Genomic DNA, 15,540 nt, shown 5'->3' on the forward strand with positions numbered 1-15,540 from the left:
ATTAACTGTCCTTTGAACTTTATGTTGTACCTTAACTTATCTTCCTGCCCATGGTGACCCTTCTATGGGGCTCTAACAGCACTCAGGAAGCTGGCCACATCCACCAGATGAGACCATAGAGCAAGAAATTCACTGATGTGTGTATGTGTTTGTGGGTTGATTACAGGATAACAAAGATATAAATGTTTTGTGTCTTTAGCATGGAAGTTGCATGTTAGTTTTGTAATGAGTTGAGATGGCATTTTTAGTGTTGTAAAGACAAGCGGTGTCCAAGGGTAGACAAGAAAAATTTTGAGTATTTTCAAACGTGTATGTTTCATGGCATGGCATGGTGTCCATGTTATATTTGTTGGGGGCTGGGAAAACTGTGAGTAGAGGCTACTAATGTGCTAGGCAGGGTAAGCTTTTCAAGAGTGGTATAGATGGGAAGGGTCAAGTGTTGAACATACAGGAGGATGATAGGCATGCAAGAGATAGAGTGAACTGGAATCATGTGGTATATAAAGGACTGAACCAGGGCATGTGAAGCAGCCATAGGAAACCATGGAAAAGTCTGTGGTGCTTGGTTGTGGATCAAGGGCTATAGTTTCAGTGTGTGTTTGAAGGAGAATGGATGTGTTAGAAATATAAATTTTGACAACAATATGTGGTGTGAGGTGTTTTGATTAAGTAATAAAAGGGTAAGAGAGGTGTGATAATAAAAAAGGTGCGATTAAGAGAGTTGAAGAGAGTGTGCTGAAATGCTTTGGACATGTGGAAAGACCGAGTGAGGAGAGATTGACAAAGAGGATATACATGTGAAAAGTTGAGGGGACTAGAAAAAGGTGGGAGACCATTTGGATGTAAGGATGGAGTGAAAAAGGTTTTTGAGTGCTCAGGTTCTGAACATGCAAGAGGGTGGAAAGTGTGTATGGTATACAAAGCATTGGAATGATATGGTATGCAGGGGGTGCTGTGCTGTCAATGGACTGATCCAGGGCATTTGAAGTAGCATGTGATTTTGGTGCATGACACATAACAGCTAGAGAAAGGATGTGAGCAAAGGATACCATTTCTTTGTCAGTTCCTTGTACTGCCTTACACTTGGAACATTTACTGGCTTCCTTGCAAACATAAACACTTAGCATGTATGAAGTAAAGTAAAGATTTTCCCAATACAAGTACTTCAAAAGGCAGAGCACTTAGTTCCTTTTTATGACATTAGACCCTTCTTATCCAAATCAGTATGTAAATAATGTCTAGCCCCCAAACAGAAAGAAAAAGCTTTCCCATGCCTCATACTTCAGCATGTAACTACAACAATAAAGACACTGAACACTTATTGGAGTACCCTGCACTCTCCACACATACACACACACTTGCATCATCACTACACTTCATGACTTGTGGTCCTGCCCGGTGAATGAGACCAGCTTCCCGAGTGCTGCAGGAGTCCTATAGAGGATAGATGGTACTCCTGGAGCTGGTGGTGTTTAAGTTAGTCTAAGTTATCATTTTTACTACCTTTTTTAAATATATTTGTACCACTGTATCATTACCTCCAACAAAACTCAAGTCTCTGTATATAAACTCTTAATCTACAGAGTTTTATCTTTCAACTGGGTTCACCTGCACCTAACAGTATCACATTATCATGTGCTGAAGCTTATTTTCAAGTAGTTTCTTTACTTATGCTGTTAATTCTGCCACTAGACCCAATACTTTTTATCTTCAAGGAAAAGGATAGCATATTTTCTCTTTTCACAAGATACAAGCGCATATTAACCTTCCCCTCTTCATTCCCCAATGATCTTGGCAGGTGTGGCCAGTGCGTCAGCCTCGTCCAGTGAGTGAAAAACTACATGCAAATCACCCACTTCTGACTGGCCAGCGTATCTTAGATGCTCTCTTCCCATGCGTCCAGGGAGGAACAACTGCTATCCCGGGTGCCTTTGGTTGTGGTAAAACCTGCATCTCTCAGGCTTTGTCCAAGTACTCTAATTCAAATGTCATCATTTATGTTGGATGTGGAGAACGAGGAAATGAGATGGCTGAGGTGGGTGATTTATTGGTTTGTTAGAAAAATCTTTTCCAAAAGAAATGTGTAAGTTTGCATTTATATGCATTACCTATCAGCAGTTTAGGGAGCTAGTTGCACACTTGTGAGGCATCTCACTTAACATTTCATTTAGTCTACACAGTAGTTACCAATTTGTATGTTACTTTGTCACTGTATGAGTTTTTCTTGCATCTTTAACATTTCTTGTGCTTAGTTTTGTGTTTGTCCAGTAGATGAAAATTTTTTTCTTGTTTGGGTGAAGAATTCTTCTCTGATTATATGTCTCTCTATATCTCCAATGCCCATTCCCACCAGGAACTCCCAGAAAGGGGCTGAGCATGGCAAAAGGGTCTTCTCTTATCCCTGTCCTTATATACCTCCCTCGCATACACCATTCCATACATTCTTCACTCATTTCTCTCCCTAAGTTGGTGATTTGTTAGTTTGTCAAACAATATTTTCCAAAGGAAAAGTGTATGGTCACATTTACGTATTTGCATTACCTGTTTGCAATGCAGGAAGGGATTTGCATACTTATGGGGGCAGCATCACTTTGTCTGCCCAGTAGTTAAAATATTTACTTCCTCCATGCCACACTACCCCCTTTTTTCACTGCATTAGTATTTTCTAACATCTTTCTTAACATTTCTTGTCCTTAGTTTTATGTTTGTCATGTGGTTGAAAATTTCTTTCCTGTTTTGGGTGAAGAATTCCTTATCTTTCTATATATATCTCTCATGCCCATTCTCTCCAGGAACTCCCATCGAGGGGATGGACATGACAAAAGAGTCTCTATTTAAACTAGTCCTTATATACCTCCCTTGCATACACCATTCCATTCATTCTACCTCCATTTCTCTCCTTCCAGTATTCATCCACTCTATATCCCCATGTCACTGGTGGCCTACCTCTCACATCAACAACTTTAATCTTACTATCATACATTCAGGTGCTTTCTTTCATATCAACATGAGTTATGCCTGAAGTTCCTGCAATATAAACAAACAGCCTTGTGCTCATTATATTAGGATTTGGATATTCAGAGGAATTCAGCCTCTCAGATTATGCCAAAATATAATCATGTACATAGATTGATTATAGAGCAGTAGATAATAGATTTCTTCTGTCAACAGGTATTGCGAGATTTCCCAAAGCTGGAGTTAGAAGTGAATGGGAAGAAAGAATCCATTATGAAGCGCACTTGTCTTGTTGCCAACACATCAAATATGCCTGTAGCTGCCCGAGAAGCCTCAATCTACACTGGTATTACATTATCTGAATATTTCCGTGACATGGGTCTCCATGTCTCCATGATGGCTGACTCCACCTCACGTTGGGCTGAGGCTCTTCGTGAAATTTCTGGACGATTAGCTGAGATGCCTGCAGATTCAGGCTATCCTGCATATCTGGGTGCCCGTCTTGCCTCTTTCTATGAACGTGCTGGTCGTGTTAAATGTTTGGGCAATCCTGAACGTGAAGGTTCTGTGACCATCGTTGGTGCTGTGTCTCCTCCTGGTGGTGACTTCTCAGATCCTGTAACATCTGCCACTCTTGGTATTGTACAGGTGTTCTGGGGTCTCGACAAGAAGTTAGCTCAGCGTAAACACTTCCCATCAGTCAACTGGTTACAATCATATTCCAAGTACCTGCGTGCTCTTGAAGAGCATTATGATGCTAAATACCCAGAATTTGTTACATACAGGTTTGTAATTTTTCCCTGCAATTTGTGACTGTGGCTCCATTATTTGAAATTTTGAACTGATGTGGATGAACCACTGTACATTTCACACTAATATAAGACACCTCTACAATACAAACACCTTTCGGGCCAAAACAAACCTTTTTTATTAACAAATTGATATTCATTCGTAACAGTATTCAGATATATGAAACTGAAACTACAAATCACATATGTTTAAAAGTAAACCCCTGTTCTAAGACTTCCGTAAAAGACTTACACTGCAGATTACATCTGATAAACTAAAAGCCCATTGGACTGAGTGTGGGATGTAATGGGGTAGTTCATTAGTTCCTGCCCTCATTCCGGGATGCTGGGCATCAGGAGAATATGTGAGAGACAGCTTATTGCATGTCACCTCAGTGCATTTTTTGCCTGTTTTATTCACACAGTGTTCTCTGTACACATACAGATAGTTTACATTGAACCCTGATTTACAATAATTTAATAGTGTAACCTTTTGTGCCATAAAACCTGCAAAGATATTTTAAAAAGAAATGTAAGGACAAAACAAGCATAGCTTAGTCATTGTCCACCAGTCTGAGATAAGTAACCTTTCTTCCCTCCCCCATGATCTATTAGAATGGGGATTTACTGTACACCAATTTCTATAGACTACTATCTAAAATATGAAAAGATTGACATCCAAAAGCAGTTTCTTCATCCAGGATGTTTTGCACTGTTCCCCCAGCAAGATGCTGTACATGTCATTGTCAATGGCCCCTTTGTGTGAGGTCTTTATATACATATACGTGTATTCTATTTTTTTCATACTCTCACCATTTCCTACATCAGCAAGGTAGTGTCAAAAACAGAGGACTGAGCCTTAGAGGGAAAATCCTCACTTGGCCCTCTTCTCTGTTCCTTCTTTTGGAAAAGTAAAAAGTGGAGGGGAGGATTTCCAGATGCCCAACTCCCTCCCCATTCCCGGAACACCCCAACAGGAAACACCATCACTACCCCATGCCTCAGCACCAGGAAAACAGACAGAAAAGGCCACATTCGTTCACACTCGGTCTCATATTATATATTTTTCATACTTATTCGCCATTTCCCTCTAGATACAAGGAAGTATTTACTGTTGAGACACAGGGTACTAATTATTTTAGTTATCTGCAAATGTAATTCTGTAATAGCTCTAGCTTTTTTATTTCAGGACCAAGATGAAGGAGATCCTGCAAGAAGAGGATGACTTGGCTGAGATTGTGCAGCTGGTCGGTAAGGCTTCCCTCTCTGATGCTGACAAGATAACACTTGAAGTAGCCAGGATAATCAAAGATGACTTTCTCCAACAGAATTCTTACACTACGTATGATCCCTTCTGTCCATTTTACAAGACTGTTGGAATGATGAAAAATATCATTGCATTTTATGACATGTCACGACAGATTGTCAACCGCACAGCCCAGAGTGATAATAAAGTGAGTCTTATTTTAATATTATGAATAATGTATTACATATAAAGAGGAAATTGAGAATTGGTTAAACAAAAGTAAGGTTATGAGATTTAGCAATGGAACAAGACATTGGTCTGAGCGAGAGTCTGGATGGGGAGAACCTGGAGAAGTGGAGTACTATATAGATACTTGACTTGTGGACATGGAAGCAGATAGAACTATGACAACTTTGGTGAACCATATGTGAGGACACTGATGTCCTGGGTGCATTAAGGACTGTTTGGAAGGAGAGGACATTGTCTGTGGAGAGAGGGCTAGGCAAATGTGTGGTAGGTGATCAGTTGCATCATGGGTATGAAGGGTCATGGGATATGTTTAAATGATGATTGTTGTGATGGGTGATGTCCAGTTTCTAGCTGTCATGTGTAATGCACCAAAACCAGAGCTTCCTATCCACATCCAGGTCCCACAAACCTTTCCATGGTTTACCCCACACATTTTGCATGCCGTGGTTCAGTCCATTGACAGCATGTTGACTCCAGTATCCCATGTTGTTCCAGTGCACTCTTTCCTATGTACACCTTTCACCCTCCTGCATGTTCAGTTACCAGTCACTTAAAATCTTTTTCACTCCTTCCTTCTATTTCCAATTTGGCTTCCCCCTTCTTGTTCTCTACACTTCTGACATATATCCTCTTTGTTGACCTTTCCTCACTAATTCTCTCCATAAGTCCAAGCTATTTCAGTACATCCTCTTCACTTCTCTCAGCTACACTCTTTTTGTTACCACACCTCTCTCTTACACTTTCATTACTTGATCAAACCCCCTCACACCACATATTTAATTTCCAATAGTGCCACCACTTACCACACAAAATCGTCTGTAGCTCAAGCCTCACAATATAAAATTGTGGGGGTTACTATGCCATCAAACATACACTTAATTGCCCTACCACACATTTTTTAATGGTCCCAGAACCTTGGCCTCCACCCCCACCCATACTGTGACTCGGTTCTGCTTCCATTGTACCATTTGCTTCCATGTTCACCTAGGTATCTGAATCACTTCACTTCCTCTAATTTTTCTCTGTTCAACCACACACCAACTGAACTGCCCCTCAACTCTGCAAACCTAATGACCTTACATTTATTCAGTTTTACTTTGAACTTCCTCCTTTCACACACTCTTCCACTCGGTCACCAACTTCAGTTTCTCATTCGAATCTGTCACCTGCACTGGTTCATCAGCAAAACAGCATCCGACTCCCTTCCTAGGCTCTCTCACCCCCTGCAGACTGCAGACTCATGGGGGGTTGGGGATGTAAACAACAGAAGAAAGGAAAGATAGGTAGTACGAGGAAAGGAACTTGGATAATCTACATCTGTGTTGAGCGAAGCTTAAGGGACTGGGGAAGAATGGTTTGGGAATGTCATAGGGCACAGGTCAGGAGTTAGTTACAGATGAGAGCTAAGGAAGGGGCAGCACAACTGCTGCAGCAGGAGTCATGGGAATGTTAAAGAATGAAAGGAAGGAAGCTGCAGACTGGTATGGGTAAAATTGAAGATGGGTTTTGAGGGATGAGAAAATGGATGAGTGCTTATGAGCCTGGCCATGAGAAGAAAGATTATTATGAGACAAGTGAAGCCTTGAGCTGCAGAAACCTTTAGAAAGGTCTTGAGTAACACCAGGACTTTTTCATACAGACTGACAAAATAAATGGGAAAAATTTGTGGTAAAAGGAAGAAGTCCTTATAGTAGTGCTCGGCCTAGCTTTGATGTACAGATGTTAAACATTATTTAGGTCAAGATAGGGAATAAGTAAGAAGAATTGAATGTCTTAAATGGTAAAGTTGTGCTTTTTAAAGAATAAAGAAGGTATATGGTAATATATTAGAGCTGTGAACTGCTTAGACCAAGAGATCTTTTAAATAAGAATGTTAGTGGCATGATTTTTTTGTGGTCACTGAAGTATTTGTGTGTGTGTGTGTGTGTGCAAAGCTAATTGAGATATTAGTCTCTTATGAATAATAAATAATTTTAGAATCACCTGTCACATCTGCAGTATTGGTCATTAGTGATTCATCAGCTCAGCGTCAATAGTAAAAAAAAATAAGTTTAATAAGTGAAGTGAAAGACTGTATGTACTTTTGATCTACTTCAAGTAAACTAAATTGAAGATAAGTAAAGATATATTGCTGTGCAATGAACAAGACAAATAGCAATAAGTTTTCTATGGAGACTTTTTCAACAAATGTCAGGTTACTACAAAGACTTTTTATCATAATTTTGATGTAAAAGAGGTTATAATAGAAAGCCTTACTTTATGCTTATATTCCAAATGGCCATTTTGGTACTTTTAGTTAAATGTTTTCCATTTGCAGGTAACGTGGCAGATCATTCGAGACTCGATGAGTCAGATTCTTTCTGAGCTGTCTTCCATGAAGTTCAAGGATGCATTCAAGGAGGGAGAAGTAAAGGTTAAGAGAGACTTTGATGAAATATATGAAAACATCCAGCAGGCCTTTAGGAATCTCGAAGATTAAGAGGGAACACAAGCTAATTATTGGTGCTTTTCTCTCCTAGACTTCCTTAATTATGTACCCACTGTTGGACACATAAAAGGAGAGAGAAGTCAAGGACACAAAAGATTGATAAGATTTCTTAGAACATCTGGCAGGCCTTAAGTAACTTCAGAGATTTAGGGGAACATATGCTAATTAGTGGTACTTTTCTCTCTTTTGACCTTGTTAATATACCCACTGCTGTACCTTACATGCATTTGTAAAAACAGATTATTTTATGTAGATGTACTCTTGAGCAAACAAAACACATTAGTAAGTATGGTACATGCTGAGGGTTAAGTTGTCAAGTTAAGTGGTGAAAAATGCCATATAAAAGCATTTTCTAAGGTCATTCCACCAGATGGCAATTATATGTTTTCCTCACCATCTTACAAATCATGTGGGCCACTTGTAAATTATATATTATTATTTATATGCTGGAAAATTAAATCTTTGTAAGAGCAAGATTCTTTTATATAGTTGTACATTGACATAATTAAGGAACTCCAGTATAAAACTATGTTATCTTGCTTTGTTAGCTAAGAAAGTGAGTATATTGAAATGATTACTTATTGTCAGTTGCACAGATTTTCACAATTATGAAGGTATACTTGATACCAGATGATACACTCATTTTAGAATTAACTGTATGTGCCCATTTATGGAAGCTTGCCAAAATATTGACATCCTATCACCATGTATGCAATATGTTGTTATTCTACCATATTACAACAGTCAGGTTTTGTTTTTATGCTACCTAATTAAAATTTAGTCTTGTAGTAAAAAGTGAATTATTTTGTATGATTATGAAAGTCTTGAAATAAGTTTGTGGTTAGAAATACAACTCCCTTGCTTTGTTAGCTAAGGAAGCAAACGAGCAACAATATTTCTAAGGAATACATTTTGGTGATGTGTAGAGGTGAAACCAGTATCAGGTATCAGATGATATGTCTAGTGGACTTAACTACCTGTACAAGTAATTTGAATATCTTCTCCTCTCTCATTTGACATTCCTCCTATGGAAGCATTTTCTTAGATCATTCCATATAGTTATGGCAGTCACATATTGTTCGCTTATGGATCATTGAAAATTATTATATAGTAAGCATTTAATTTTGATACTATTAGAATATTAGCATCTAAAAATTCAATAATCTTGCTTTTTCAGCTAAGAAAGCAAGTATGATATTCTTAGAAGGAATGTTGATTTTGTCAGTGTTGTAAAGTGGTACAAAGATTTTGTTTGTGCCAATTGTGGGATATACTGTTCCTGGAAAAGGAAAGAAAAATTTTAGCCTTAAATTTGATATTCCAGACTACAGTAAAGAGGTGTTGTCAATGCCAGGTGATACTCTAGTCAAGTATACCATCAGTTTAAAGAACTGAAAACTTTCTAATTTGACATTTTCCCTGGAAGCACTTTCTGTAATTATTGAAGTTATTTCTGTGAAATGTGTTCACTCAATTATGGATCATTTTTTTTAAATCAGTTAAGTACATTATAAAAACTGCTGTATACTTCTGCTAGAAGTGAATTTGACTATGAAACGATTGTTGTTATTTCTATCAGTGTTGTTAGGTGGTATAGAGGTTTAGTTGATGCCAGATGAAACATTGTTAAATTTTGTCTCTGCACAAGGAATTTAAAAACTAGCCGTTGATTTAACATTCCAGACTACTGTGTATATTTGTGATGTATATTGTGAATAAATGGATGGGAACTAATTTCTTGTCTTATTTGAAACATACCATAAGAGCAGAACCCAGTAACCAATGTATGTATCCAATAAGATCTAAAAAACAAAGCAGTCAGATAAAAAACTCCTATATACTAGACTAAATTACATCACATTCCTAAGTACATGTTCTAATAAATGCAATATGCTTGATTTTTGTTCATACTTGTCATTTCCCATGTTGACAAGGTAGTGAAAAGATGAAGAAAGAACTCGTTCACACATCCATTCTCTAGCTCTCATCAAAACCACAGACCCCATCTAAAACTTGGCCGTAGAGAACTTACCATGGTTTCCTATGGCTATTTCACATGACCTGGCACAGCCCATTGACAGCATATCACCCCTTGATATTGCTATTACTTAATCGATGAGCATTTGTATCAGGACCTTGCTCACTCTGTTCAAATGTATGTTTGTGTTGTTCATTCTATTACAGTATATATTCTTGATTTTAATTCTCTCAATCATTCTCTCAAGCATCGTCAATCACAGGGTACAATTTGCATGATGCAAATTCCATTACTGACCAATGCAGGGGTGAGATTAGTACAGGAGTCTGACTCAGCAAAAGGGTAAATATTGGCCACTACCTGGGTACAACTGATGTGGAGTGACTTTGTATATTTTCTTTCTTCGCTTCATTTTATAACATCACCTTCAAATCTCTTATGCAACAAATCCATTGGAAAGATGTTCCTGATGAAATTTGCAGTATAGGCGCACAGTGACTTTTGGTTCACCCTGCACATTTAACAGTGACACAACCCAAGATGATATGTTTAATGAAGTTTTAACACCAAAAACAAAGAAGTTGTTTGAGTAATTCACACAAACATGAACCAACAAAAATCTGGTCGAATGATTTTAACAAATTTTGTGAAATAAGAAAAGTAGGAACAAATTACAAATGCAGGTTGGACACAAACCAACAAGAAACACCAACAAATAACTTGGCTCAAATCACCGACTCTGAGGTTAGCAAGACTAGGCTAACCGACTCTGAGGTCAGCAAAGCTAGCATCTCAGATCACATCATTAAGGGACTGAGCCATTAATCAGTGCAGAAACTGCTGAGACCAGATGAAATGCTGTAAGGGATGAAGTGAGCAATCCAAACTTAAATTTCTATCAGAAGAGAGAATAAAGCCAGGGAAAAACTAGATGAACTCGTAAAATACATACAATATGCAAACAGGTATATAATTTATCAACCTGACTTAGAGGGAAGATGAACAGCTGGCTTGGCTGTGGACAGACTGATGCATTGTTACTGAATATTTGAAATCCTTTATTTGCATTGTACCAAGAAATACAGTTTTACACTAGTGGGACCCCATCTCTTGAGCACTCTCTTCCATCATTATTTATATATTTTTGGAGGCTGTCTGCACTGGTCCCGTTTGTCTTTCTACTTCATTCATCATCCAACCTCATCCTATAACAATCCTCACCACATCTTTTTAAACAAATTTCATGTTATGTCCTCCGTTGTTCTACCCTTTCATCTCTCAAAGAACTATTCACCATGTCATCCATCTCATAAAATCTGAGGTGATGTGATCAGGTCAACTTTCATCTCATTCCCCTGTTCATCTCTTGTAGGATCTTTCAAAGCAAGCGTTACCAGTGATTTACGCCAAACAGAAGCATGATTACGGTAATCATGCATAAGGCCCCCTTCCAAACGTACCTTAGGCCTGGGAACGTAACACAGGCGACCAACGAATTAAGAACTTTGTCCTAAGATGTCCATGCACGTGCACTAACATTACCAACCAAAGACTTTTTTACAGTTACTGTAACCCTGAGTGGTATTGCCCGGGCACCAGAGTTGCCAACTCAAAATTTCAGATGGAGCTAGATTCACTCACCAAAAAGCGCTAAACTTACTAAAATGACAGCCAAAAACGCTCTTCGAATTATTTCTGCTTTAGACGTGCAAGATTACTAATATCAGGTACGACTGACTGCTGTAACACTAAAACACTCACCATTATTCCAGATCTGCGGTGTCCTGGGTTTGTTAGTGTTCTATGTGATTCTTCGTTGCGGTTGGGATGACTCGTATGCTTTCAATGACCCAATGTTGTTCAGTACTTCCTTAGGCAGTTTATAATCATAACAGCAGTTTCCACTTCTTAGTCCACGTTCGATATTACAGCATTTAAGCTTTTCATGATCTATTTCGAAGCTTTGACCTCACGATGTTCATATGGCCAGATACGCTCTACATCAGCGTTGGAGTGAAACAATGTCTGCACAAAGCCAACTCAGAGAGGTCACTGAAGGGATTTTCTCCTGTTGAACCCTGGACGAGGTTACTTTAGCCTAGAGCGCTAGGGTGGTAATGATCTGTTTCCACAATACATGATGAAGCTTCCTCCACTGGAATTCAATGCGTGTGATAATTTCTTCGTTATCAGAAACATCCTTGCTAATTCCAGTATTCCAGGCTTTGTGGGTTGCAGGCATTCACTTGCACTCAGTAATGAAATTGACTGTAACATTTGGACATTGTCTGGCAAACGTTGACGAAGCTGTTTCACCAACTCCACTACAAACTGTCTGCATCTTCCTCGAATATCCTTTTCATTAGGAAACTTACATTGTGCCATCTCCTTTTCAAACTCGTACCCCAAGTGCGTTTGTGGGTCTAAGCAGTTCTCTACTGAATTTCCTTCCTTTAATTTTCTGCCTTGGATTAAGACTTTAGAACTGAGCAGTTTGGTTGGATCCTATACCTCCGCTTCAAATTTTTCATTTACATGCTGAACTTCAAGAATATACTTCAGGAATATCAGGACGGCATAGTTTTTCTTGTCACAAACATGTCAGAGAGAATATAAGTTGTGTAACACCTTTCACCATTTCTTGCCATTTCAAAGTGAGTTTTAAGTTCAACCCACCGCTGCAGTATTCTAACAACTGCTGATTCAGTTGACAGCCTTCGAGTCTGGTTTAGCTGTATTAATTTCAATGGAGCTTGACCATCATTGATCAAAGAAAAGATCTTGTACCTTGTTTGGCGAATGGCAGAGTAGAACCAATTATTGGTTTCTCTGATCATAAAATCCAGGTTCCTAGGAAGACACTTTGCTGCAGCATGAGACAGCCAGCTGCAGAGACTGATACACACACTTGATCAGGATCAGATGAGGAACTTCTAACCTGAGTTTAGTAAACACTCCACTGTTAACACCTGTCATCACAGAAGCATTGTCGGTGCCGATTGCAACAAGATTTTGTAACTCCATTATTTTTCAAGGACTTCTTGATGGCATCACATATCCCATTAGCATTAACAATCATTCAGCTCAACAAGGTCCAAGAACGTCACTACAGTCTTCTTACTTTCAGAATAAAACCTGATAGCGATACCCAGTATTTCGTTACCGTAATGTCATTACTCTCATCAGTTAAGAGGCTGACATTCTCAGTCTATATAACTTTTAAAGTCACTATCAAAAAGCGGGGCAATCACATGCTGAGTATTATTTTTACTCATTCGTTAAATGTAATGGCCTGCACACACACAATCAGCAATGTTACCGTCCTTCATGGTCCACGGATAGATGTGTCACTACCGAGGGTCTGACTGAACCTGAAATGAATGGGGGGCTTGAGGAGGGAGAGCTAGAGGAATACAACAAAAATGAACCTGCTCAAAAAAATTTCGAACATGTTCATTTCGATGAAAATAAATTACGTGCAATATTTGAATTGTTTCCCTTATTTTGATAGTTTCGATTACACTTCCTCAATCATATTAACATATTTTGATATGACACTATGTTTGGCGCCAAATGATAAAAAAAAAAATGCCCCGAAAACGTTCTAATGCACTAAATACGAAGGTTTGGCGCTAGATCTAGCGCCAAAAGCACTAAGTTGGCAACTCTGCCCTGGCGCCTGAATAGCCTCAAGAAGTTTTTAACCCATGTTGTATCTAAAAACGGTTAGAATGGAACCAATATTCGCTAAATTTTCATTTGGTCAATTATGTTAATTGGTTACTAAATATAGAGAAGGTAAACTTATATCAATACATATTAGCAATACAGATTACACATTTCACAATAAAACAACGGAAAAACTCGGAGAATGGGCAACAATGATTCCACGTGGCTGTCCATAGTATTTCTAGTGTATAACCCTCATAGACATAATATTTAACTCACCAAGTATATACTTAGTATTGAACACGAAATCCTTCGTTGAAATATTGATGATATTCATGATTGTAAGAATCAATGTACTGTACAAACATATTTTTGTTTTTCGTTTCCTTCTCCCTCCACACACCATAAACAAGTGCATGGAGGGAGAGGGAGAATGATTGACGATTTTTTTTGTTGAAATAATCTAGTTCCTTACTATCATCAGTTATCAAATTTCTCCAATAGTACATATAGAGAGAATAAGGTACCAAACCTTAAATAATTTCTTCCTCGAAACAATAGTTAATTGCAAGTGTGATAGAGACAGAACGGGCGCCAACTCCATCTTCCTTCTGTAATGTAATCCACTACAATATTTTTGTTTGGTCACTTCACATCTTTTATTTTATCCTTTACTTACTTCAGACACTGATACAAATGATAAGTTTTCCTACATATCACTCAGGACATCTAATAACTATATATTTTTCTCAGAGTTACCATGGGCAAAAAACGTTTCAACATGATAATGGTAATGCAACATGATAATGGTAAGTTGAATCACCATTTGATGGTGGTTGCCATCTTCCTGAGATGACCACCTGCAAGTGACATCATGGATCCTTAAACAGACGCCTTCAAAAACAACGACCACTCGCTCTCCCTACCCACTTAAACACATGCCTTACTCTCATAGTAAGAACTCACTGATCAAGGTAACTTTCCAATTACCACATAACTTTCGAGCATATTCCACTACGTCAGTGTCAATCCTTTCTCCTTATCTGTAAATGCCACATAATCCATTCTTTTTTGCTCGGTGTGCTTCTCTTACACATTGTTTACATGCATTCTCCCAGTCCTTAAACATTACATCCTGAGCCATGCAATGTTGAATTGGCTTTGACTAACATAAATTTATAACACTGACCTTTTCTTGAGAAACTCAAATGCAATGCCATCCAATCATGTTGGTTTATTAAAATTCATCTTTTTCTATTCACCAAGCCATTTCAACAGTGACAGATTTTCCAAATCAACTTTTCACACATCCTCTCCATAAGCATGAACCATTTCAGCAAAACTTTGTTGGTTGTCAGTCAAATTAGGCTTACCACGACACAGTTTCTGATAGTCGTTCTTTACGATAAACTGCCTCAAACTACATAAGGTTCCTAGGTATTTCATTTCCAACACATCCATCCTCTTCCTTACTTTTCCATTCAGGAAACAAAACTCCCATCCTTACAACATGGCTGGGACTACTAAAAATTCAAACATACCTCTCCTAACATTAAGTAATGACTTCTTCCACAACCTCCTTAATGTGCCCGAGACCTTAGCACCCTCTTCCACCCTATGACTTGCTTTCATTCCAGTCTCTTCCACTTCCACTCTTACTTACCTAAACTATGACCCATTTAAATTTAGACTCGAACCATCCTGTATCATCTACCGACAGCATCTCATTATGTTTTGATCACATTTACTCTCAGTTTTCTCCTTCACTCACTTCCGAACCATTGACGGCTTTTGAGTTTCTCTGGAAAATCCTAACAAAGGTGTATCTGAAAACAGCATCCGATACAATCTCCTAGTATCCCATCCCCGCATACTGTAGACCCATCCCTAGTCACCCTCAGAATAACATTCCTCCCCTACCCTGATCTGATATTGCAGCCATAGCATAATTATATATCCTTGATGGAGACTCTGCTTCACCAAGAATCACTAACCCAGATTGATGATGTGGACAGAGAACAGTTTCTCAAGATATGCAGAAATAGAACAAGCAAAGGACATATGAAATTGAGCTGGAAACTTTAAGAAAAATGTTATTTACTTTAATTGTGTAAGAGTTTTGAATGAATTGAATTGAATTCCTGCTCCCAAATCCTACCATGTGAAG

At 38.4% G+C, this 15,540-nt stretch overlaps 1 protein-coding gene across 1 annotated transcript in view; it reads left to right on the forward strand.

Annotated features, from left to right (window-relative positions):
- Positions 1 to 9,460, forward strand: part of LOC139760873 (V-type proton ATPase catalytic subunit A-like) — a 10,203-nt gene extending 743 nt beyond the window's left edge. The window contains exons 3-6 of the mRNA XM_071684598.1: positions 1,799 to 2,035; positions 3,172 to 3,740; positions 4,933 to 5,197; positions 7,556 to 9,460. Coding sequence (XP_071540699.1) covers positions 1,799 to 2,035; positions 3,172 to 3,740; positions 4,933 to 5,197; positions 7,556 to 7,717 — 1,233 coding nt within the window. The 3' untranslated portion in view covers positions 7,718 to 9,460. The remainder of the gene's footprint in view (positions 1 to 1,798; positions 2,036 to 3,171; positions 3,741 to 4,932; positions 5,198 to 7,555) is intronic.
- The last annotated feature ends 6,080 nt before the right edge of the window (positions 9,461 to 15,540 follow it).

The sequence above is a fragment of the Panulirus ornatus genome, chromosome 38 (genome assembly GCF_036320965.1).
Source record: "Panulirus ornatus isolate Po-2019 chromosome 38, ASM3632096v1, whole genome shotgun sequence".
Classification (NCBI taxonomy): Eukaryota; Metazoa; Arthropoda; class Malacostraca; order Decapoda; family Palinuridae; genus Panulirus; species Panulirus ornatus.